The 25,801-nt window shown below is 42.6% G+C and overlaps 3 protein-coding genes and 1 long non-coding RNA gene across 4 annotated transcripts in view; 3 read left to right on the top strand and 1 right to left on the bottom strand.

Annotated features, from left to right (window-relative positions):
- Nucleotides 1–25,801, bottom strand: part of nf1a (neurofibromin 1a) — a 93,195-nt gene that overhangs the window by 29,020 nt on the left and 38,374 nt on the right. The window contains exons 32-35 of the mRNA XM_076281914.1: nt 19,635–19,732; nt 19,320–19,466; nt 18,127–18,273; nt 17,868–17,978 (exon numbers count right to left, since the gene is read on the bottom strand). Of these exons, the coding sequence (XP_076138029.1) occupies nt 17,868–17,978; nt 18,127–18,273; nt 19,320–19,466; nt 19,635–19,732 (503 nt within the window). The remainder of the gene's footprint in view (nt 1–17,867; nt 17,979–18,126; nt 18,274–19,319; nt 19,467–19,634; nt 19,733–25,801) is intronic.
- On the top strand, nt 508–3,999 carry evi2b (ecotropic viral integration site 2B). The gene is made up of 2 exons (XM_076281912.1): nt 508–651; nt 1,109–3,999. The coding sequence occupies exon 2, from the start codon at nt 1,145–1,147 to the stop codon at nt 2,456–2,458; it is 1,314 nt and encodes a 437-aa protein (XP_076138027.1). The 5' UTR covers nt 508–651; nt 1,109–1,144; the 3' UTR covers nt 2,459–3,999.
- Nucleotides 10,311–11,548, top strand: omg (oligodendrocyte myelin glycoprotein). Its single transcript, XM_076283062.1, has one exon. The coding sequence runs from the start codon at nt 10,340–10,342 to the stop codon at nt 11,546–11,548; it is 1,209 nt and encodes a 402-aa protein (XP_076139177.1). The 5' UTR covers nt 10,311–10,339.
- LOC143121521 (uncharacterized) lies at nt 13,381–17,422 on the top strand. The gene is made up of 2 exons (XR_012986506.1): nt 13,381–13,429; nt 16,936–17,422. It is a non-coding gene; the product is annotated as an uncharacterized LOC143121521 (long non-coding RNA).

Below are 25,801 nucleotides of genomic sequence, written 5' to 3'. Positions count from 1 at the left end.
CAAGTTCTGATAAAAGGATGCTCCTCTCTCAAACTAAAATTCAGTAATACGTTTCAGAGAATATTAAATATTCGGGACAATGTATTTGAAGCTGAGCAAGCTAAGCAAGACAAAACTACTCAGACATCATCTGAACGCCTTTTTTTTTACAACTTCAGATTTGCAATTTCATTGCCCCAATCTTGCTTTAAATGATGTCCCCACCTTTGTAATGCAATGTACCCTTTGAATGGGGAACAAAGCCAAGCCCAGGCTAAATAGCTGAAATTGCAAACAGTGGCTTTTGTTGAGGGCACAAACTGCATTAAGATGAATGATGACAAGATGACAATTTTGTCAGTCTTGACGCCATTTTTTAGATGCTCTGCTGATCTGAGGTGATATACCATTTGTTTTTGCAAGTAAAATCCACTCTGAAATGGAAGGGGGTGGTGGTTTCACAGCACTTCCTGCCACTTTATGAAGCAACTGACTTGAGTTCCTTTTTCCACAAACCTCACACTTTTGACAAGATCAGTCACAGTTAAGGCGTGGTTTCATCAGTCGAGCGAACAAGTATATGTAATCAATACAAAGTTCGATAACCTTCCATATCAACCACGTGGGCATATGATACCTGGTCATCAGGAGTGAATGGGGTAGAAACAGCAGGTCAGTGCACGTTGAATTGTATTCTTTTTCTTGGTAGACAAGGACTTAAACTGCTACACAATGACCTTAACTACTGTGGGGATGGCAATAAAAATGCACTAGTACTGCATGCACATGATGTAATGGTCATGCTATTTGAGTAGTTCATTTTAATGGAGATATAAAGGAATGGATGATTTTGTTATCATCACAAGACAGCTGACCAGATTCTTGAATCTTGAAACTCCAGTGTCACAAATAGAAAACCTTTCTGAAAATTAAGAATAGAAATATGTTTACTATCAGGATTGATCTGTAAGGCCAAATGTCCTGCATACTGATGTCCGTACTGTACAACATGATATCATAAGCGACATGCATTTCTTCAACTGTGCAAGTATAATCTGAACACAGACGGGAAGTACATAACGTTCACAGAAACCCACCAACAGAGGACTTTTTATTCTTTGTTTTTTAGACTTCTCCAAAAACGTGTAATTTGAGTGTGGACAGAATGGAGCAGATCCGTGGTGGCCTTGTGCTGCTGTTCTGTGCCGCTGCTCTGTCACCACTGGAGCTGAATGGGGCCCCGCTGATTCACCACTCGACACCTTCCCAGCCTGAGAACACAACCCTGCATGCACCCAAACAACACACCATGATCACTACAGCCAAGCCAGCTGCTGCATTCACTGCTAGGCATGAGAGCAGGCTTGAGACAACAACGGGACCAGTATCCAAATCAACGAATCATACAACTCAGAGGCCCAGCCCTCCGATGGCCTTTCAACCAGTGTCAAATACAGAGAAACCAAATTCAACTTCTGCCGTGGAAATGAGCACAAATCACACAATAGCTTTAGACAAAGCAGTTACTACGGATCCCCATGTGTTGAGCACAACCTTAAGCCACTCTGACGCCAATCAGACGGGTTCGTTTGAAAGCCACAACCATACAGCAATGATCAGTGCTAAGCCATACACCAGCAAACCCACTCCGACAGCCAAGGGGGCATCCACACAGAGCTTGTCCACCTATGCTACGCCAAAAAACCCAGAACCAACCACTGCTCCTACTTCAGCGTATGCAAGTACAAGGACCACTAGAAGGACCACCACAAGGATAACCGCTCACCCATTTAAACCCAAAACTCCCGCAGCAAAAAAACAGTCTTCTGAGACAAATGGGATTGTTGCAGCCGTCTTGATTGGCTTGATTTTGCTAATGATGTTCGTGGGCATCATATTTATCTTGGTCAAAAAGCGCAAATGGCAGAGGAGGCAGCTGGAGAATTCAGAGTGGGCAGGTCCCTCCCCATTCCTTGATGGAAGCACCCAGCCTCACTTCAGCACGGATTCCACCAGGAAGGAGTCCAAGAGGATCTCCATCGCAGGGTTCCTTCCACAGAATCTCTCCAAAAGTAATTCTCTGCTCAATGATATGGAGGAGGGCATTGATATGGACATTCTGCCAGGTACCACATTTGGACAACACGACCACGTTGAAACTAAACCAGCAAATGGAACTTTTCAAGAGAAAAAAGAGGAAACTGAACATGAGCAGGACAATAAGAGCGCTAAGTCTGCTTCAGAAAATGTCCAAACGACCACTGATGCAGCTATCCATGACGCAAATCCAAAAGCCGAAATGGAGGACAATAACTCTGGCGTGAATCCAAACGAGACTCCCTCAGCTCAGCCACCACCAACGAGCACCTCCACAAACACCCCTCCTCCACCTCCAGACATTGACCTTCAACCTTCAGAGGACACAACACTAGCATCAGACGTGCAAGTCCCTCCAGCGCCGCCCTTACCTCAATCCTAATTCTTGTGACCGCCTACAAGTTACTCATCTTTGAAATACCAAAGAGAAACTAAACGACCTGACCAACCATTAAATACCACAAAGGAAGGATACCGTTTAACTGGAAAGGGCAGATGGAAATTTACAAGTAACACACTGTGATAGTAGTGTCTTATGACGAATGGAAAAAATTGTTAAAAAAAAGTGTGTTCAACAGTTTAATTCTTTCAATGCAGCATAAGACAAAATTAAACTGATCTGTTCATCAGTAGGATCAGAAACTGATAGGGTGCATATGAAATTATTTTTTCAACAAAATAACTTATTATGGAGTTCTAGGCTGAACTGCAGTGCTAAGACTTCAATAGAATAATATGTATTGAAGGCTTTGATACATATGCCTGTACTATGAAGTGTCATTTTTGTGAAGTGAAACAGCATTCATACTTAGGAAAGAGACAAACAGGTACTGTAGACAGACATAGGTACGATGAAACAGAAAGTTGGTAAAAAATGAAGTAAATAGGAATATCAACCTCAGAGAGAAAGGAAAGAGGAACGAGAAAGAGGGTGAGAGCACCTTCGGATGAATGGAAGCCATTTAACTGTGAATTACTGCAGTGCTACAGCCTCATCCAGCAACTGTCTGAGCCATGTAAGAAGAATGGCACTGGACAGCCACAAAAGAGAAAAGCTAAACAAGCCAGAGCCTATGCGTTCTGCACATTCAATTGTAATTGGACTAAATATACAGTAATTCCCCTGTATAAGATGCATCATGTATACAGTAAACAGCATGACTGTTTTTTCGGGGTGGGGGTAGGTGGAACATGTACTGAACACACCCGTGTATTAATCACAGTTTATTAAGCATTTCTTTATTGTGTCAAAAATTCTACATTTCAGGTGGCTACAGTACAAGTGTCAAGCTAACCGTAGTGCGTATGAAACCACTCAGTTGTAGTTTGAGTGCCCACAAGGGGCCCAGTAGCCCAACGAATCAGAATCAGTTTGTGCTTTCATCCAAAAGAAAAATGATAAAAAGAAACGCATTCCTGTATAGCCCATCCCCGGGTATGAACCTCACAGCTGAGATAACTTCCAAAATAAAATCCATGGCTACAAGACTTAAAGTTGTGACACCTATGTCAATATGTAAATAAGCAAATATAAGAGGTGGGCCCAAAATGACATCGCTACAGCTACTGCCACGCAACTCTGCATTAAAATGCAAGAGGACACTGGACATTTAACAGACATTGAGCACTGTCTTTCTTGACAACTTTCTTGAATGATTGCAGCTTCACAAGCAAGCACAAGTGTCATGTTAATTGCATCAGAAAACAAGAGGAAATGACAGCTGACTCAGGCAGAGACCATGCAACTATTTTAAGGCATCAAAAGCAACTTCCTTCCAGTTCTGAGGATATCCTGCAAGGACATGTGATGCTCACACCTGCTTTGGTGTGACAAAACAAATCTTTATCATAGTATAGTATCTGTTATTGTATATTTTGTTATGTAGCTGCATCGCCAAATAAAATATGTGTCTCTGTTTATTAGCTAAGATGTCAACTGGACCAATTATGTTATGGGAGGAAAACCAATATGTTTTTAAGCTTAAAAAGTCAGTGTAGTCTAATAATTCAAGATAATGTCTTTCATCTCTGTTGGTTGCAGAAAATTGTATAAATCAATGAAACACTGATATTATTACTAACATCTCTTATTCTGACTCCACTTTAAGGAGGCTGATAGTGTTGCAATAGAAGCTTTAACTCATTTGATTGGTGTTGCCAGGCAGTTCCGCATGCAGAGATCTGCTCATCCCTTCTGATTGGTGCAGCCGCCTGCTACAAATCTGAAGCTTCATGCCAATGCTGCCTCTGCAGCATGCGATGCGAGCACTTCTCATCAGTTCCCCCTCACACTAGACACACCACTGTAGCCAAGCCGGAAAAGGAATGCTTTTTGGCCCCCTGAAAGGCATTTTCCTGCTGATAATGGCAAGGAATTTAAATGAGGCTTACTAAGCCATCAAGTCAAATAGGGTTTTTTCATCCTCCACAATCATTTGTGTGCAACCAGATCAACATTTACAGTATATGTTGACTTTACTGTTACATTTAAAGAAATACAGACCTACTTCAGAGTTAGCAAGAAATATTTGGTTCATTCTTTACATTTCTAGTTATAACGATACATTAATTTAAGTAGACATGAAAAAATATTAGTGGGTATACACTGCAGATGCTACACATCCATCCATATGTATACTACACATCTTTCTGAATTAATTTTTAGTATTAACAACATTTCTTGTAAAAAGAAGTGAACTTGTCAAGAACAGGAAGGCATTTAATGCAACAACATTAGTATCTAGCCAGTGGCTGCTAGCATTTAGGCCAGCACTCATTACATTTTCATCTTTCAGCTAACTAATAGGTTCTAGGCAGAGTAGTCATGCTAACATTTTTCTTTGAAGCATATGCATAAGTTTCTGTACATAACTGATGCACTGCTTCTCAGTGTGTCTGAAACTGTATGGTAACACAAATAGCTGAGGCCCTGAAGTTCTGGTTAGCCCCACACTGCTATTTAGTGCATGCTTCCAAATTCATCCAAAGAAGATGGTGTCACATCAATGACCATCTCATATATTTAAACGAGAAACAAAAACAGCTCCGTCTCCTCATAAAGGATGAATAGAGCGTTCATGTACGTAACGCATCCTGAAACAGGAAGCAACATATACGTGAACACTTGACCCATTATCTACTTTCAAACGTTCACATGTCACTTTTGAGTAAAAGAAAACTTTGTGCACAGGCAAGAGAGTTAAATAGGAGGGTAGAAGCACACCATGGTCAGCATCATGGATCATAATCTGCTTTGCATAACGAGTCCAACAGTCTTGGGGGAGCAGTCTCATAAGCATACAGTACACAGGGTCTTTACTAATGATCTGTTTCTCTGTAATGATGACACATTTGTTCACCACTCCTCGTCTACTAGGTATTAAATGCAAATGAACTGACCGATACCTCACAGTAGGCAATAAACGAGCACATACTGTATGACTGCAGAACAACACATAGTAACACATTTCTAATTTTCATAAGACTTCAGAAGAACCATGAGGTCTAGAAGTGCCACTTCATTAACTTTGCTGAAAATAAAACACAGAGAGAGAAAAGGCAGCTGACAACGCAAGTATGCCAGACTCACTTCTCCTTTCATGTTCCTCAATTTAAGCATAAGATAATAAAACACCTTCCACTGTCTGTTTGATGCACAAGCCAGAGGAGACAACAGGACAATGCCCTGCTCAGATTCTGGCCGATTGTTGACTACAATGTTGCACATTTTTGAGATTACAAAAAGCATGCAAATGCTGACGTGACTATTTCAGTGTTAAGAATAGTAGCCCAGAGACCAACTGGGCATACACAGGCCCAATCAGAACTAGGGGCAGGAACTCACTTCACTCACTCACTTCCACCATAAAAGTAATTCTGCAGTCAGCCTGTGAGTGTGGTGTGAAAATAGGCAGGAGAGACTAATACAACCAAGCATGATGACCAACCAAACCAACCAAGCAACTGCATTGAGCCGTGGAGGCCTAGAGGCCAACATACACACCTGTGGACGAAAGGCACCGTTTGCAGCGGGAGAAAACCTGGGACGGGGAGTAGTCCTCATCCATTCTCAACATGGGCCCTTAAGCACATGACCCCCCTGAGTCACACGGCATTAATGTCACGCTAGCCAAGAAAGGACACATGAACTAGTGGAGAGGAACACAATTAGCCCCATCACATGATGTGGAGCATGTGTGTGTGTGTGTGTGTGTGTGTGTGTGTGTGTGTGTCTGTGTGTGTGTGTGTGTGTGTGTCTGTGTGTGTGTGTGTCTGTGTCTGTGTGTGTGTGTGTGTGTGTGTGTGTGTGTGTGTGTGTGTGTGTGTGTCTGTGTGTGTGTGTGTGTGTGTCTGTGTGTGTGTGTGTCTGTGTGTGTCTGTGTCTGTGTCTGTGTCTGTGTCTCTGTCTGTGTCTGTGTCTGTGTCTGTGTGTGTGTGTGTGTGTGTGTGTGTGTGTGTCTGTGTGCGTGCGTGCGTGCGTGCGTGCGTGTGTGTGTGTGCATGTGTGTGAAAGGCAGATAAGCAGTAGAGTGTTACTGGGTGATAAAACAGGTGCATCCAAGAGAGGGGGCTGGAAGGCTCAGAGTCCCTGGGTGCACACAACACAACCGAGCAGAAGCAGTGTTGTATTTATCTGCATGTCTATGCAGGGGTGTCTGCTAATGGGACATATATGTGGTGTATACAAAGATTTAAAAAGAAAATCTGCAGAAGAGAATGGTGCATGTGTGTGAAGATGAGTGTGTGCACATACATGCACAATGGAAATGGGGGAGAGTAGTAAGTGTGTGCCGAAAGGTTAGTTGAGGAGATGGAGCTTCTACTGGACAAGCAGCGAGGAGTAAGTATGTGAGGGACGGTAGACATGTCAGAAAGAGGCAGGGTTAGAACATAGTTGCTGAAAAGAAGGGAGGGAGGAAGGGAAGAGAGAGAGAGAGAGAGAGAGAGAGAGAGAGAGAGAGAGAGAGAGAGAGAGAGAGAGAGAGAGAGAGAGAGAGAGGGGGAGAGGGAGAGGGAGAGGGAGAGGGAGAGGGAGAGGGAGAGAGGGAGAGGGAGAGATCTGAATATAAAAGATTGCAGTCAGCACCTCGCGAGCTCCAGCCTCATCAGCAGCAGAGGGGGCACTCACTCACTCCCTCCCTCCCTCCCTCCCTCACAGTGCTGCAGTTCACCAGCTCAGCCGCCAGCATCTCCATCCCGAGCGCTCTGGCTCTCCCTCTCTGGACCCTCCCTCTCCCCACTCAGACAGTCTCATTTCTCTCCTCTCCTCTCTCTCTCTCACACATGCACACATTTACCCAACTGTCCTGCTCAGTCCTGCCCACTCGCTCCCCCTCTCTCCTAGTTACATAGTTAAGTGGTGAGTGAGCGGGTGAGCGAGCAGCCTGCGCAGCAGCAGAGAAGGAAGAGGAGGAAGAGGAGGAGGAGCAGCAGGAGAAGGAGGTGTCGTAGGACGCTTCTCATCGCAGGAGGAACAGGACATTATTGCTATGCCAGGGGGAGAGATCGCCGCAGGGGAGGGCTGACCAGAGCCACTGCCTGCCAACACCTAACCCCAAGACACTGCCATCCAGACAGAGGCAAGGAGGGGGCAAGGGACCAGTGGAGCGCTGGACAACAGGACCCAGTGAATGCACCTGGTCTCTAGGATTATATATACAGCGAGAAAAAGGACGACCGAACACAGAGGACAAGGGATCAACTTGGGAAAAGTCTGAAAATAAAATTGGTCTTTGCTTCCTTGGGTGCTGTAGGGGGGAAAAACAGCAGAGCAGCGCGACAGAAGGAGGGGAAGGGGGGGGTCGGAGAAAAAGAGGAGGTTGGAGGGTGGAGGACCGGACGAAGGCAACAAAACGACAGAGAGAAAAAGAGAGAGGAAGAGAGAGAAATGACTTCTAAGTGATGGACAGGATCAGGTAAGCAATAATTGGCATGGAAAGGCATGTCAGCAGAGGTGTGGGGAACGTATGCTGGAACACACACACACACACACACACACACACACACACACACACACACACACACACAAGCAGGACAGCGTCCATGCACACACATATTGCTATTCATACAGGCTATACTGAATTCTATTTTCTTCCACATTTACTGGGGCAGATTGCAGCAACAGCATTACATCTCACCAGCGAGCTTAAGAGGTGGAAGAGCCCTGCTCAGTCTCCCCAACAGCTGAGGCATAACAAATATGCTCTTCTACTCATCACAGCTTATATTGTCTGTGTTTGTGTTCTTCTAACTAGCTGCTCAACCGGCTAACTGGAAGAATAATGTTGCACATGCATGTGGACACACCAGGTTTAGTCACCTTGCAATTTTCATGCTTTGATTTGCACACATGACCTTAATAAAACAAAAGGCAGCCAGCAAAGACGAACGCTAGTGTGTGAGCATGCCCTGCGAGAAGTTTCTAGAAGCCGACTGTGTGCCTGATGCAACACACAAGACACACATAATTGGGAGTGGGGGCTGGGGGGGGGGGGGGTGTTTTACAGGAAATTAGACAAATATTGAGAGTACGTGATAGAGCGAGGGACACACACACCATAGTCTCTCCCTGAGCCCCACACACAGACTGTCCTGAGATGCCCCAGATTGTGCACTATGGCTCCGAGGTGCAGAGAGAGGACAGGGCAGGCAGAACAAGGCTGAACACATCCCAACAAGCACATTGCAGCAAAAACATTCCCGCTGGCAAGGACTCAAGCACCCCTACTGCATGCTACTAAGAGAACCAACAAGGGGCCCTGGAGTCCTCTAGCAACAGCCTCCCCCATCCCATAAGCACTATGCTCTTCATTCTGTTAGCCAGAGCTGGTGCTGATTTTCTGTTGGGACTGGTTGCAGCATGCATATGGTGACAGACAGGCAAGGGTGGACTGTCCAGGCTTCCAGAAGGCAGAGCCTGCAGACATAAACCAGACCCAAACTACAGAATGATCATGAACAAGTCCTGCTCATCTACTGCAGTGGACACTGATGACATCTGCGTGTCTCTATGCAACCTTGCTCACCCTCAATCACTGCTCACAGAGAGCTGGGCAGCGTGTTTAATGATGGCCATTGCAGCCTCATGCACTCAGCCATAGCTCAAATTTACTCCCTAATTCAGCGTGCTGACATTTATGACACATAGTCATGCAACGGTGCTCTCAGTAATAACACTGGTGAAGTTTAGTGCAGTGATACCAAGCACGACATGTCAGTGATGCAAATATTCAAATCTATATCACTCAACGACATATACAGGCCAAAAGGCCTTTAAACACTCAAACAATTCTCATATGAATCATTATATACAAAAGCATTGTCAGATCGTACAGTATTCTATAGCAGGACTCCAAAGTCTACTTTTCCCAGTCACTTGTTAATTGACCCTGTGCATGAAGTTGGTTCACATATTATATAGATTTGTTTACGGATGAACTTCTTTTCGGCTTCATTATGACCTCAGATGCGGTCAAGAGCACAGTAATGAAGGACATAATGACAACTTAAAGGAAAAGCCTGATGTTTACTTTTGGAAATTCAGAAATTCAAAAGTCCTGGGGAGATCAGTGAGTGCAATTCCTGGTCAAATCAGTGACAACTCCAGCTACAATTCCTAATAAGAAACAAACAGAAACCCCAGCACTTCACAAGCCATACCCAATTACATTAGTTTACATGGAAAGCTTTTTTGCCATTCCGATTAAACTACTCCGATTGAAAGATTTGTGCTGTCTGTTTACATGGGGTACGTTCTATTCTGATAAGGTGCTCTTAAGAGCTTTAGAATCTTTGATCGGAATAGCCGTTGTTGCCTACTTTTCCTTAAGAAGATACAGCAGTCAATCCGAATGACTATACATGGGTGTTCCTTCGGAATAGGAGCGGACTACACCACCTCTTTCATTCTGATTAAAATTCTGATCGGATCAGGAATTTTCATTCCGATTGAGGTGTTTATATGACAATTTTTATTCCGATTGAATCTTTATTCTGTTTATAATCGGAATTGAAGTGTCCATGTAAACGTGGCTATGGTGTCACTTAAAGCAATTCACTTGATACATATTGTGCAGAGAGAGTTACACAGATTTTGTTGAGCATCTGTTGAAGGCTGAAATCAAAATGTAATTCTTGTTATGTCTCTGATAACAGCGGTCACCGCACTGCATATAACTTTGTGGATACTTCCTTCATGTCCAGTGTAGTCCTGATCTGCGTGCTGACCCTGCATGTCGTTTTCCTCAGGACTTCATTTCTGACCATGAGTGCGTTGCTGTGCCGAGTGTGCCTGCTGGCTCCGCTGCTGCCCATGCTGCTGCTGGGGATGCGTGCGGTGGCCGTGTGTCCCTCCATGTGCTCCTGCAGCCGAGGCCACCGCACCGTCGACTGCTCCAACCGGGGACTCTCCCAGCTGCCTGACGGCCTCCAGCACAACATCCGCTTTCTCAACGTTTCTCACAACCACCTGCAGGACCTGGACGGTCTCCTCGGCCACTTTGCCCACCTGAGAACGCTGGACGTGTCCCACAACCGCTTGCACAAGTTCCCCTCGGGCCTCCCGCGGGCGCTGTGGGACATCCGTGCGTCCAGGAACTATATGCGGCACCTGGATAAGAACGACACCGCCTACCACTGGAACCTGCAAATGCTGGATCTGTCATGGAACGAGCTGGACCGTGTGGTGTTCATCAACAACACACTTCCGGCCTTGCAGGCACTGAACCTCAGCCACAACAAGTTCTGGACCATGCCCACCAACATGCCCCACAACCTGCAGACGGTGGACATCTCGCACAACTATCTTCTGCAGATCTTGCCCGGGTCACTCGACCGGCTGCCGAGACTAGAGAGGTTCTATCTCCATGGCAACCGCTTTGCTTGGGTAGGAGAGGGAACATTTGTGCATCTGGAGGGCCTAAAGTTGCTGACACTTGGGGACAACCCATGGGCTTGTGATGAAGAGGAGAACATCACACACCTGCTGGTGTGGGTGCAGCAAACCAACGCCCGCGTGTTGGGATGCCCGTGCCACACTCGGCACACCTGCGGGGAGGCCCACCTCGCCACAGGCACCTGGCATTCCTACGCCTCCTACACAGAACACCCGCTGGGCACTGACGCACGCAATCGTCTCCTACGTGAGCCGAGTGACCTCAACGGACCGTCAATGCAGGCAGTGACCTCAGGTTACCTGTCCAAGTGGGCGCTTATTAACCCACGCCACCAAGGCAATGAGAGCCTCTCGGCTGAGGTCTCAGAGCAGACACTATCCAGAGAGGCCAGCACAGTGCTGCCGGTCACGCCTCACCGCGGCCTTGGAGCCAAAACGAGCACAGCTGCCCACACAAGGGGCACCAAAAAAGTGATCCCAGTACGGGCACGCAGCACGAGCTGTGGCCTGCACGCTACAATGGGCCAGACGCTTGCCTCCAACCTTTTCATTGCCATAGCGATCCTCAAGGGCTTGTGATTGTCACACTCATGAACTTTAGCCTCATCTGTCCATCAGTAGTCTGTTCTTACCCTCTCTGCAAATGTGATGAAGTTGATTTTGGCTACTGATTATAAAGGCCTTCTGAATTGCCCTCTCTGGCCCGATCCTCCCATTGCCTCCCCGATTGTCTCCCTGTCTGGCTTGAATGTAAACAAAACAACAATAGACACAGAATGTGATAAAAAAACAACACATAACTAAACAGTGTGCATATGATGTATTGACTCTCTCTGTCTTTCTGCTTCCAAACTCATAAGCCGACCTATGAAAAATGTAGTTGGAAAAATGTATGGCTCTACAATGGATAACCATATATTCTGGAAAAAAGTAAAACTTACAATACATAAACAAGAACTAGTCTGCTTCATGCATCATGCTTGTCTACTGATCCACACCATGTGCCAAAGTGCAGTTTGTTGTGGCTATGGACCCCCCTCCCCATGTGGATGCTTGAGTGTCATGCACAGTTCACAGCTGACTGTCACACTAAGCTCACAGATATTCGCAGACAAGTACACATGCATAAATTGACTATTTACAATTAAATGAAACACATCACAATGAACTTCCTTTCCCTCAACCATCTTAAAACAGATACCAGAGGACCTGCGAAGAATTCATCCCATTGCTTAGAAGGTTCCTAACTGAGTGAAATGACCCAGAAGTGTCTAACTGGGAGCCATGATAAGAGCTGGCTTCAATGTCTCCTTTCTTATGTCCCATATACTATATAGCATTGGGCACACATTGGGATCATCATTTACAAAAGGAGAGGAGATAAAATCATCCCAAACAGCAACATTTAAACACCCACATCAATAACATTAGCTAGCTTAGGACTCTTGGATTCTCTTAGCACTAAGGGTTCTCTGGTTTTCTTTTTCTCTATGAATCTCTTCTTGACCTCATAATGTTCACTGAGGTCAAGGAAAAGTGACTGTCCAGCCACAGGCTGTATATAATGAAAGATTATATACCTTTTCATTTAAAAAAAAAAAAAGATTAACACTCTCCACTTCTCCACAAGTACAACCATGACCAATCTTATGGGGAAATTGTCTGGATCCTAGGCTTAATAGTTAAAAGCATTCTTCCAAAGTGCATAGAGATGAAAAATATTTTCGAGACAGTCTATAGATTATTTTAGCAAGGGGCAGAATTGATAACAGAAACTTGGGTAAATAAAACATTTTTTTACATATGCTCATTTCTCTTCCTAAAAAATGCTTATGACATACCACATAGCCCACAATTCAATGTACAAAATGCCTCTCAATACAATTGTATGTAAATAATTATTTCGTCACCACACTAATTTTCAAACATTTTATTATTCTAAACTATTCAAAACTATTTATTACATGCAGTAAGTGCAGACCTCCTGCAAGGCCAAAATGCCTGATCATGCAACGTTAGTGACAGAGGAATCATATTTGTTGAGCTCCCCCCTGTGGGGTTAAGGCGGCACTAACACGTAGGAGATTCGTACTTGTCGCATGCAATATCTTTCCACCAAGATTAATGAAAAATGGCAGTGTTTGTAGTGTCCTGCACACAAACAAACCTCACCAAAAACATAACCTTGTTGGCTGAGGTAACAATGCGTTGAAAGTGCAGCTTGAGAAGAGATTGCCACACACACACACACACACACACAGTAGAGTCACGGTTTCCTCTCACACAGTGTTCAGCCATCTCCTGCCCAGCACTAGCTCTGAGTCTACAGCCCACCTACTCTGGTTCCCCTGAATTCTGTACCACATCATCAGAACGTCACAATGCATTTGCATGGAGCAATAAAACGGTGTGTTCAGACCGGTTCCTCTTCTATCCTTCTCTTTCTGGAGCATACAACAGGTGAGTCTTAGACAAACCAAAACCTTCCATTTTGGGATTTAGACAAATGGATTCCTTTGGCTTAGAAAACTGAAAGATGAGTGCTATTTTACATCAGCCATGAAATGACATATGAGACAGAGTGAAATGCTGCAACTGCTTTGTAATCTGCTGTGTAATACAAAAAGTGCATAGTTCATAGTTAACATCATATTAAGGAGATTTACTTTATGGGAATTAATTTAGGTTTAATCTGAAAAAGACAAATGTATGTTGCTTGTGCTTGGCAATGCACCGGTCTCCAAAATTACCCTGACATTACCGATGGGGGGAAAGATATGTTGACCTGTGACTGGTACTGTACATCATTTTTACCACTAAATGTCAAATCTTACAAGAACAAAAAATGTTAGAATGCATACTACATTGTGCAGTGTCTTGCATTCAGGAATGTAGTGGTAAAATAAGGTGGGTAAACTATGAATTCTGTGATCAGAATTGTGGACTGCGCCATGCGGTATCCGATTTTTAGGAAAGGCATTCAGAACATGTTAGATGATGGTGGAGGTTATTGTCCAATGTTTACAGGGCTCCAGAGTGCGACCAATTTCCTGGGTCGCACTGGTGCACCTAATGTCATAAGGTTGAGCGCCTAGACTTTACTCGCATCTGCTGTCTCTCCACGAACTAAGTTGTTCTACTTTGACTAGTGGTGCATGGTGCACCAATACTGCAAAAGTATTGCAATACCCTGAAATTAGAAACCTCACAATACCTAATTGTATTAGTATCGATATAGCCTACGTTTAAGAATGACAGTCGTGCGCTTCCCGTAGCCTATGTGTCTCACACGCACACATCTGTTGTGATCCGAGCGAGTAGCGATGTTGATTTTGACCTGCACCTCTCAAGTTTGTGTTGCCTAGGGTATGGAATTTAGTTAATTTAGGCCTAGTGTTGAGTTTTCCGAAATAAGCTACACAACCTATTGGCAAACGTTTACATCTTGAGAGAGTTCCTTAGGTAACTGTTAGCTCACGTCAGGGTTTCCGTTGTCCGGTAATTACCGGACATTGGCCGGAAAAAAAATGAAATGTCCGACAAAATTAAATCTCTCCGGTCAAACTGTCCAATTGAAATTGGCTAATAATCCCGTCCCCTAACGCAATGTGAATTTGAGAATAAGCCTTAATATGTAAGCCTATATTATACGTCCTCTGGCTATGTTTTTAAATGAACAGGCTCTACCGTTTGAAAAGTAAGCTATTAAACAACACGCATAGCCTGCTGCATTTCAAATAGGAAGCGCACGCTTAAAACATCCATGTTAAACAACGAACAAATGAATGAGGCGGTTCAAACATGGCCAGGCCCAGGCAGAGCCTTAAAAGTTTTTTCAAAGGCCAGACGCGATGGATGATGATAAATTGGTAACGTCTGAAGCCTCAGATGTCCGGTCAACTCCACCACCACCAGATAAAAAGCAGAAGTGTCGGGCGTATCTGTCGGAATCAGTGAAGTGGTGGAGTTGCGGGGGGTGCGGCCGCTCCAAGACACTGTCATTCTCCGTGTTCACTGGACATGCAAAGTGTTCTTGTTCTTTACCCAAATCATACAGTAGGCCTATGCGTTCTCTGTCCATGATCTGCAGGGTTAGGGCCTCCTCGACGAGGCGATTACTGGTCCGCGGATAATTTCTGGCACAATTAAACAGTATCATTGAACTGCGGCCGAAAGAAAAGAAAAACTAAACATTTCCCAGAATAGGAAACATTTCTAAATTTATTGTTATCAAATAAAGAGGCATAGCATTAGGGGGTAGTGGTGTGAGCGCTCATTCTTGTGTGCGCGCATCTGTGTAAGTTAAACAGTCACCACTGGAGTGCTGAAAATATTGCTAATTCGGTTCGTGGGTAGCAGCAACAAACAATGTAGCCTTTTTAAAACAACGAACGAAGCGGACTCTTGCTGTCCATGAAAAGATACTGGCTAGATCTTGTTAGGCATGTTTAAGTTGGGCTAATGAACATGTTGCATTCTATACAGCCTGATTATGTCATTCTTTAAGCTACATAGCCTGTCTCCAGTTTTCCTAAATTTGACTAATTAAGAAGGGATAATAGGATATTTGACCGGCATATCATCAAAATGTCCGGAAAACAAAACCTTCTGGCACCATTTTTTTCTAGCGGAAACTCTGGCTCACGTGTCATGTCTATCATTATGATTTCAACAAAATCATAGAAATTAACATTGCAAGACACTTATCTCTTCTATGATCCCATAAATATTTTCTTTGACTTGTTAGTTTTTTGAACATTTATTTTATCAAATGACATAGAAAACATAATGAATTGCATCCATATATTCTTGGATGATGCGAGACTATTTTCCTCTAGCCATGAGAAAGAAAACTACTTTGACGTTCCTCTTAAAGTGACAGGCACTCAATTAGACCTACACACCACCACTGTAATAACATTAACACTGATGTGAATGATCACAGTATTCAATATTACTGATGTCGTCAAGGTGGTGGAGGCCCCAAATCAAATCAATAGTCATTCCTGGTCCATGCTCTGACAACAGCTCAGACACGGAATGTATATGGAGAGCAATAAAAAGGGGACCTTGAAATTGTGACGTTAAAGGTGCCGCGATGAAAAATAAGTACTCTTTTGATCCCGTGAGGGAAATTTGGTCCTCTGTGTACACACAGTGAGGTGAAGCACACACTAATCCCGGCGCAGTGAGCTGCCTGCATCAACAGCGGCGCTTGGGGAGCAGTGAGGGGTTAGGTGCCTTGCTCAAGGGCACTTCAGCCGTGCCTACTGGTCGGGGTTCGAACCGGCAACCCTCCGGTTACAGGTCCAAAGTGCTAACCAGTAGGCCACGGCTGCCCCCTCGATGGATCGAAATTTGGGTGCACCTAAATTTTGTGCTGGTGCACCTAAATAAAAAAGTTAAGCGCACTAGTGCAACCAATGCAACAAGTTAGTCTGGAGCCCTGGTTTATAACAATACAAGTGGCATTAAGTGTTGATGAGTGTACATATTGTGATTGTGGACAATACAGTGTGATTTTTAAATGTTAACAGTTGTACTTGGTGAATAAACTCTTAGGTGGGTAAACTGTGTTTACTTGCATTTAGCCTCCACTACATCCCTGCTTGCATTATCATTAAATGCCATATTCTTCATAACCACCTGATCAATCAAAACCCGTTTCAGATACATTTTTAACAGAAACCATCTTTGCACATAAAATGACAGTTATTTGCATTTTAAATTTTTGTTGCTTTCTTGTTGACCGAAAAATGGAAAAAGAACAACCTAACAGGCAGACCAGAAGGTGTTGACAAGAGAAAAAGGGAAAACCGAGGAGAAAAGAATATAATACAAACTACATTACTCTAAATTTGAGACATAAAACAATACAATGTTACAGAGCAGACATTTACAGGAGGATATTTCAATATCAAAAACCTCTCTGATTTTAAAGTTTTGTTTTGTTTTCTTTGAACCAGGTCACTGCAAACAATGTTTCTCCAAACACTGATCACCCTGATGCTCATAACCACAATTATGGGCAAAAGCACCATAAGCTCATCATCCATGACAGCAAACAACAATACTGCAAACAGCTCTGCCATCGCGCAGTCCATGCCTTTCAGAATGGCTGGAGTACTCACCCTCTCATTGACCTGCATGCTTCTTCACAACGATATTACTGCATCCTAAGCAATCTCTGACAAACACCACCCTTAGCCCTACTCAAGAGCATGCTGAAAATTCATGTGTTTTTTTTGGACTGCAGATACATTGCACTTGACAGTTTAAGAAAAGAAGAAGATGGTGAAGGAACTGAGATGATTGTGCATGTTGTGTTTCTTCTGTGCCTTTGGTAACTGAAAGAATGTTCTGAGTTTGCCATCTGAGTTCTAAGTTTGCCATTCTGAGTTTGCCATCCTACACTACATATATACATGTATACAAAATAAACTTTGAAGCATATATTGACAGCCTCAACTGAATTTCTTTAACATTTGAAAAAAATATTCCTATATTTTGACTAGACTAGATTCTGAATCCATAACAGTATATAGGTAGTGCTACAACAATAGTAGATATAGTCACAGTTATCATAGTAGAATTGGTGTGAAAGATGTCTGCACACTAGATGCTGCACCAAAACGGAATGTACAGGTGCATATGCCCAGATCTAGAAGTGGCGATCAGAGGGGTCCACCTAGCTTTGCAAATTTCACAAACTAGGGATAAAGCATGACAAATTTGAACATGTACATCACAAAATTGCACAAAATTGTAATGGCTGCTGAATTCTGATTGGCCAGTGGCCGCCATTTCTTGTGTGAGCCAAATTAAATTTAAGGAGATGTGAGTAAATGTGGCAAAGTGTGAACATCCCAAATTTCAAAATGTTTGACATAAAACTTACCTCCGTGCCACGTAATAGAACACAGGGTTCCCACTCTTTGAGGTCCCAGCTTGGTAAAAAATGTTGAGGGTCTTTAAGGCTTTGAACTCCTCCTTTTCATGAACTTGGTGCCTATGGACATATCAAAGTCTCAGATGTTTTACCCAGCAAGTTGAATTAATCATGTTGAGAAAAATGACATAGTTAATAAATAAATAAATAAATAAATAGTGTTAAATACTTTAACACACCAAAACAGAATAAGCTCTTGTTATATTACCTGGTCATAAACTCCTCAAACTTGGAGCTAGTGAGGTTAAGGCTGGACCAGTGAGTATCAGCCACAGGCTTATGTTCTGGAGGGCCTAGGTAAGCCAGGAGAGTCGCCATTTTGTCAAAGGGCCTCCGACCAACTGCTTTGTGATCTCTGTAAAGGATAAAGTGACTCTTTCATTAGAGCAAGAGGGCAAACTTAGGGCAAACTTTTTGGCTCATGGGCCACACTGGGTTTTGGAAAATTGGCCGGCGGGCCTAAAAAAAAGGTTTTATATAATTTAAATGATTATAATTTTGTTTTAAAATATTAATTGTAATCTGCTAATTTGATGATGTTTAACTAATTTATAAATGGTGCATTGTCACTTTAAGAGCAATTCATGTTTAGTTCTCAATGATCTTTTGCCAGCTCCTCTCAAATATAGCCTAATGCTAGTGCTATGCCTATGGCTGTGCCCTCTCACAGTTTATAAATGGTCAGTAGAAGGAACTTGGCGGGCCGGATTAAAGTGCTTGGCGGGCCGTAGTTTTCCCAACCCTGCATTAGAGGTCATTTTCCAGATATTCACCGACTTCTTCTGTGTGTATTACAAGCTGCATAATCACATTCTTAGATGTATATTTGCCAGTTAATAAAAAAGCTAATTGTGTACAATAAAAAAATATGTTTAAAGTAGATAGATAAAAGTCCAATTGCAAGGCCAAGTGTCCCTAGTGCTTTGATTATTAGAATTTTAATGACCCATTACTTTCCAGATACAATTGCCAATTGTGCAAAACTGTATGCATCTACACTTTAGGCTATTATACAGTATGTCTGGTTACGGTTCCTGCAGCACAGTTTGGAAGGCATATCACAAAACCCAAACCAAAGGTTAGATTTGTTAAAGCAAATCAATCAAATCAACTGAAGAAAACAGTGATGTTTTAATTTTGTGTATGATTACACAAAGTTCTGACTGCTCGTCTTAAAGTGTAACTCGCCAAAATGCAAGCTAGGATCTTTTTGTGAATGTACCCGAGTCAAACTTTAGAGTTTACTAAAAAGAAAGGTTTTGGACAACTCACTTCTTGACTGGCAAGATGGCGGAAAAATAGACAAAAACCTTCACCTACTGTATTGTGTATACATTAGTTTTTATAAAGTATAACAGCTACGAACACTGCATGATAAGTCACCAAATTAATCAAACTGACCTGCTGCTTGAAAGGTATTGGCCAATTCGCTCCTGATTGTTCCATAGGAGGCGGTGCAAGGCAAGGACATTCCCATCACTAATGAAAGACAGGCTGTGATTGATTGAGTCACTAGGGGGTGAGTCTGAGGCAATGTCCAGGAAGAACCTACGGAACAGACATTAGAAAATAAACAAGGTGCCCCAAGGTCTTCCTGCAACTACAGAGGTTACAATAACACAGGGGAAATTGCAGCTGTTTTGATCTGAATATAACTGAATAATATAATGCACATTTATGCATTCAGCAACAAAGCTGCAGTGAAAAGATATATACCGTCTGGCTGCATCAAAGTTGCTCTTCACAAAGTCATTAAAAGGCCTCATGTGTTCCTCTTTAGTGAATAGGACATGATTGGCGATGCTTTGTAGTATCTGTGAAATAAGAAAACGAAGAATGATGGCATGAAGACCGACAGAAAACGCACTAAAACTGAAATCTCTCAAGTGAGCGAGCTTAATATCCAGTGTTTCCCCTACGCTTTAAGCGCCTTTTTTCAGAATTTAAGTGAAAAGAAGTTGCCTAATTAAAAAAAAACATGCAAGTGAACTTTGGGAACAGCTGCCGTTCGTTCCTCTCCAGGTTTGATGTCAACAAATAAGAGGCTTACGTTGAAGGCACAGTCAGGGATTTCACAGGAAATCACGTTTGTTTGTTTTTATGTTTAAGTTTATTAGCAGACGCAATCACAAGCAAATAAACGTGGCGTACATTTTAACCAAGGAACCAAATTAAACACACCAGCGAGATAGCTCGCCCCTACCTTCAGTAGCCTATTCACAGATAAATTCCACGCAGGGTTTCGTTTTTGTTTGTTCTATATATACAGTCAATGCTGTCAAGCCCTGTGTTGCGATCATACCTATGCTGTGAAATTAAGGTCTAGACTACTGGTGGGTTTAATTGAATTTTAGTAATAGGATACGCAGCCATTTACATCTGGAGATAGTTATTTGTAATTCCTGTAGAGCTCACCAAAATCATAGAACTTATCATTACAAGACACTTAAACAAGCTATTAGTTGACCCTGAGACTGTTCATCATTAGTCTTCCCTTCACATTAGGGGTGTCACGATTTTCCAAATCCTTGATTCAATGTAATTTTCAATTTTAAAGTCACGATTCGTTCGATTTTCGATCTTTTTGTTAATATTACTATTAACGCATTCCTTATACTTTCAGGGCTGCCAACTTTTCAAAAAACCTTGGAGTGAGATTTGTTGGGGCCAACCAAAATTTTGCTGCGGACATTTTTGTTTGGCTCATTCAGCATTATACCGTACAGTAAAACGTACATCAGTGGTTATCAGGTGTAGGGACAAGGCATGGACGGATTATGATCATGTATTAAGGGCTCCCCACTAATTGTCGCATATGTGGAAGGGGGGTTTGGGGGTCCTCCCCCAGAATTTTCTTCATTTGTTTGATGTGATTTCCTGTATTCTGGTGCATTTTGGTAGCTTAGAAATCTAGACACACCCTAGCGGCAGCAAATTACATTTGCTTCCAGGGCTAGTCTAGCAACTCTCCGTTGGCTTGTGAGCTCGAAAAATTCAACTTCTATCAGGCCAATCAAATCGTCTATAGAGTCGTTAGGGGGGCATAACATAATGATTGATGGCAGAGTTGCAACGGTTTGGCTTAAATTCCCTGCTACTTGAAAACAAAGAAGACGGATATTGCTGTTGGCCAACAGTGTGACACGAGTTAAGCTTGTTTTGAGATGGCAAAAGTTTGAACTAGCCAACTAGCTCCGCTGGTGGGAAAACGCATGGGACTCAGTGCTGTCCTATTGCGTGCAGAGGGAATTTGAAAGACAACCAATTATCCCGCCCCTCAGACTGAGCACTGCGAACGGTGAGTGCCCAGACCCTACATTTTAATGTGGGTCTGGCTCGTCAGGCTAGCATTTTAGGGATGGCCAATACTAAATTCAATCAGATTCATAGCCTACATCCTGATGTGTTGATATTGAGGCAATGATTCCATACAAAGGCTTGGGCTTCAGGGCACCCTGACACCTTGGGCCCCTGGGTCTGGGCCCAGAAGGCCCGTGCAGTAATCCATCCCTGGGACCAGGGTCCCAGAGTTAAATGAACATTGGTATCAAAAGGATCTAGCCTACTACTAGGACCATGGGCGTCGGAGGCATTGTGAAAGTGGGTGGGACATTTCAGAGGGGGGGTATGGGTGTAGCTCAACAAGTAGCGATGCACTCTTTGACGCGGGAGACCGGGGTTCGATTCCTGCTCACTGCAACAATTTTGAAGGTGTATTTCTCACAGCTAAACCAAGATAGATAGGGAGATAGAAGGTTGGGCTTGTGGAACTTTAGGCTACATGGTCCTCGCTTTAGATTGGGGGGCTGCAAAATTTACTACAAATAGGTAAGAAAGGTCTTATAAGTGTATTAGTTATCCACCTATTTGTCTTATACACCATTAACAAGCATTAACAAGCTGCTTGTTAACACTTACAACTGTTAACAAATATGCTTGTAAGTAACTTAAAAGGCTGCTTATTATCACTTACAAGCTGCATGTTAACAGTTAGTTAATGTTATTAAAGGATAACAACAGTTAACTAACTGTTAGTAATGAATTGTTAACTGCTTATTATGCACTGTTAATACCTAATAAGCACATGTTATTCTAAAGCGTTACCATATAATCAAACAGTCCAAAAGTAAATTAAATATCAAACTAAACCGAAAATGTCATGCTTTTGAAGGCCTACCAGTATGCCGCTCCAAGAAACGCATGTCTCAAAATAAAACTCGCATAAGAAATAAAGGGCTGTCTCGATTACAATCCTGGCCCTAAAGGGCTGTACTTTGTCTTAAGACCCCGGCCATAATTTGAGTTTTTACAGTATCTAAGTAGACAAACTGGCTTCAGATATCCAACAGAGTGAATAGAGATTGTGCAGTCTTAGTTGTTGTTAGTGACGTGATGCTGTTAATGGGGAGTTTTACATAGCCTAGCGTAAACCTATAGGTTATTTTTTATTTGGCGTACCTATAATGCTTTTTACCTTATCAAAAGTGAGGGGGATGACTGATCTCTTCAACACTGCGGGGGATTTGGCGCTTGTTACTGTGTGTGTGACAGAAGAGGAATGGGAGAATGAGTGTAACAAAAAAAAAAAGTTTATGAGCGATTTACGCGCAAATGGGAGAATCCAATGAAAATGACAATGAAGCACTAAGCACTGGTATTTCGCACGGCAAAAGAGGGGGGGGGGGTCCAAACTAACAATTTTAAAAAGTGGGTGGGTGATTTGTAAGAATTTAAGAAATGTTTGTATATTTTAACTTTTAAATGCTGCATCAATCAGGTGCACTTTCAAAATAAATTCAGAGGTCAGACTTGCTTATTTTTATGGAAATATTTGTGCTGTAGCCTAAGCTATTTTGCACTTCAGAATTATAACCATGCACACACAGGTGGCATAGTTATGGTGATATTGCAATAAGTTCACAACCACAAAAACATATGCTACATTTCACAGTTCAGAAATGTTCAAAAATGTGTAAAAATGTGTGTACATTTCAGCACTCCATGAAATTATGCAGAAGTGGTCACCTGTGTTATTCAGCTAGTTTATTTAAGATAATATATTGGTCATTGTAATGGCCATAGCCTATAGCCTACATGCTATTCCTTCCTCCTATCCTTCAGGATGTACACATATATGCATGATGTGAATGTTTGCATATGGCTTATGTCCAGGGGTGAAAGTAAGCCGGTACTGGCCGGTACGGAGTACCACTAAAATATTTGGAGAGGGTACGCCGTACCGGAAAGAAAACTATACTGTCTCTGAAAAATATAGCACTTTCAGCATGACAACACAACTGCTAACGTCAAATTACCAGAAGCAACACGTTTCCCCCAAAATCGTTCTGAACTGTATCTGAATTGTGTCTAAACCTCCCGTGCAGCTGGACAGACAACGAGCAAGCTATAGCGCGCGTACAGTAGCTTACAGTAATTGCGCCAACGTGCACTGGTATCCAAAGTGTTTTAGCAGACGGACGTTTCTTGGAAAGTCTCCCAAATAAAAAAACCATACAGGCTAAAGAAAAGCGTGTACGGCTTAACCAGATCTTGCGCAGCAATAATGAAAGTGTTTTAGCGGACAGAAGTATGTTGCAGTCTCCCAAATAAAAAGGCATGACTCAAAGAAACGTGTTTCATGATATACAGTAGCCTATATAAAAAAAAACAATTGGAAGTGGGAGCGAGTATAGGCTAAATCAATAAATAAATGTTGAAATTAAGTGTTTGCAATTTATTCATAATCAAAAACAGATACATGTGGGTTAAAGAGTGATACTAGAGTGATAAGTCCTAGTGAATGCTTGATAAGTAGACTATAATACAGTAAACTAGATGTACCGCAGAGCGGTACAAAATATGACCGCCACCCAGTCCAGCACATTTTTTCCACAAAAAGAAATCACGCTGAAAGGCCTATATGATTCTAACTGTATCACTAAATTGCATTATCCACACTCAATTCTCACTGGTATCTGCTAGACAAAAAGTACCAAAACATGATTAGTTCATAGATATCACATGTAAAATTAATTTTATACAACCCCACCTCCATCTTACCTGTTCATAATTCTGAGAAATTCTTGATTGTTTGTGTTATGTTTATGTTATGTGTGTGTGAGTGTGTGTGTGTGTGTGTGTGTGTGTGTGTGTGTGTGTGTGTGTGTGTGTGTGTGTGCGTGCTTGTGTGTGTGCGTGCTTGTGTGTGTGCCTGCGTATGTGCCTGTGCATGCAAGTGTACATATGTCTACTGTGTGAGTATGTGTCATACGTATGATTACTGTGAATGTATGTGTGTGTGTGTGTATCTGTTTGTGCACATGTGTGCACATGAAATGGGTTAACATGACCCCTGGAGGCAAACATACGGAAAAAAATGGTCATCCTAGGCCCTACAGTTCTCAAGATATTCACAGAGAACTGTGTCTGCCCTACCCTCCTTTCGGGGGGTCCAGTCCAGCGGGGGGGCTACAGATCAAAACGAAAAATGACGGTTCCATGCTATCCATGTGGGGGCACATGCCCACCAAGTTTTGTGTACCCCGGTCTTTCAGTGTCCCGGGAATCCTTGTTTGTGTACGTCACTAAATGTACACATAAATTATTTTATTGTAAGGCCCCCCATGAACGAAAGTACACAAAACTTGACATGCATTCGGAGGGTGTCATAATGATCCTACACTTTTAATTTCGTGCAGTTTTGACCTTGTCAGCCAGAGATATTGTGATGAAAACACCTAATTTTTTGCTTTTTAATTTTTAACTAGGTGGCGCTATACATGAAATAAGTGGTAATGGGATGGGTTGACATGCCCCCTTAAGACCAACATACATAAAAAAGGTGGACCTCCTAGGCCCTACGGTTCTTGAGATATTCACAGAAAACTGTCTCCGGCCACCTACAGGCCAGTTGGTGTATAGTAACATAAATTAATTTATTGTGTGGCCCCCCATGAACGGAATTCCACAAAATTTGGCGTGCATACAGAAGGTGTCATAATGATCCTACACTTCCAATTTCGTGCAGTTTTGACTATGTTAGGTCACAGATACCTTCAATTACAACACCTCATTTTTACTTTTTTGTGTTTAACTAGGTGGCGCTATACATGAAATGAGTGGTTATGGAATGGGTTGACATGGCCCCTTGAGATCAACATACAAAAAAAAAATGGTCCTCCTACGGTTTTCAAGATATTCACAGAAAACTGTCTGCCCTACCCTCCTTTCGGGGGGTCCAGTCCAGCGGGGGGGCTACAGATCAAAACGAAAAACGATGGTTCCATGCTATCCATGTGGGGTTACATGCCCACCAAGTTTCGTGTACCCCGGTCTTTCAGTGTCCCGGGACTCATTGACGGAAATTTGGGCATGCGAAAAATAAATAAATAAAATAAATAAAAAATAAATAAAAAAAAAAAAATTCTGACTAAACCTATATGACCGCCAAGAAATAAAAAATACTTTCACCCCTGCTTATGTCAGGCTTTATATCAATATTTGTGTCTCGTTATTTGATTTTCTTCATATTTTTGCATGAATGTCACTAGGAAGCATGCCAATATAAATATATTCATTTATCTGTAATGGGATTGGCTGGAACCTGACAATATAAGAACCATGATAGTGGGATAATCTATGGCTGAGCAATTTACAAAAATGTATGTAGGCCTACTGACAAATAGTTTACATTAGAATACATTATAATTTCGCCCCAATGAGGCTATGTAGAAATGTGTTGCAATTTCAAAACCGGATTACTCAGGAACCACTTATTGCACAGAGGCATGCTTTATATCCTCGTATTCGGTACGGTTTGCTGTTTATTGTGATATTGGGTTTGCCACGTGTTGTGTGAAGGGTTAGTGAAATATTAAATCGAG

This window comes from Alosa pseudoharengus, unplaced genomic scaffold, assembly GCF_046254945.1.
Source record: "Alosa pseudoharengus isolate Yale_2024_CS ecotype anadromous, Long Island Sound unplaced genomic scaffold, YU_APseudo_1.1 YU_APseudo_1.1_scf_13, whole genome shotgun sequence".
NCBI lineage: Eukaryota > Metazoa > Chordata > Actinopteri > Clupeiformes > Clupeidae > Alosa > Alosa pseudoharengus.
The sequence above is the reverse complement of the archived record's forward strand: the minus strand, read 5'-3'. Positions and strand labels throughout refer to the sequence as shown.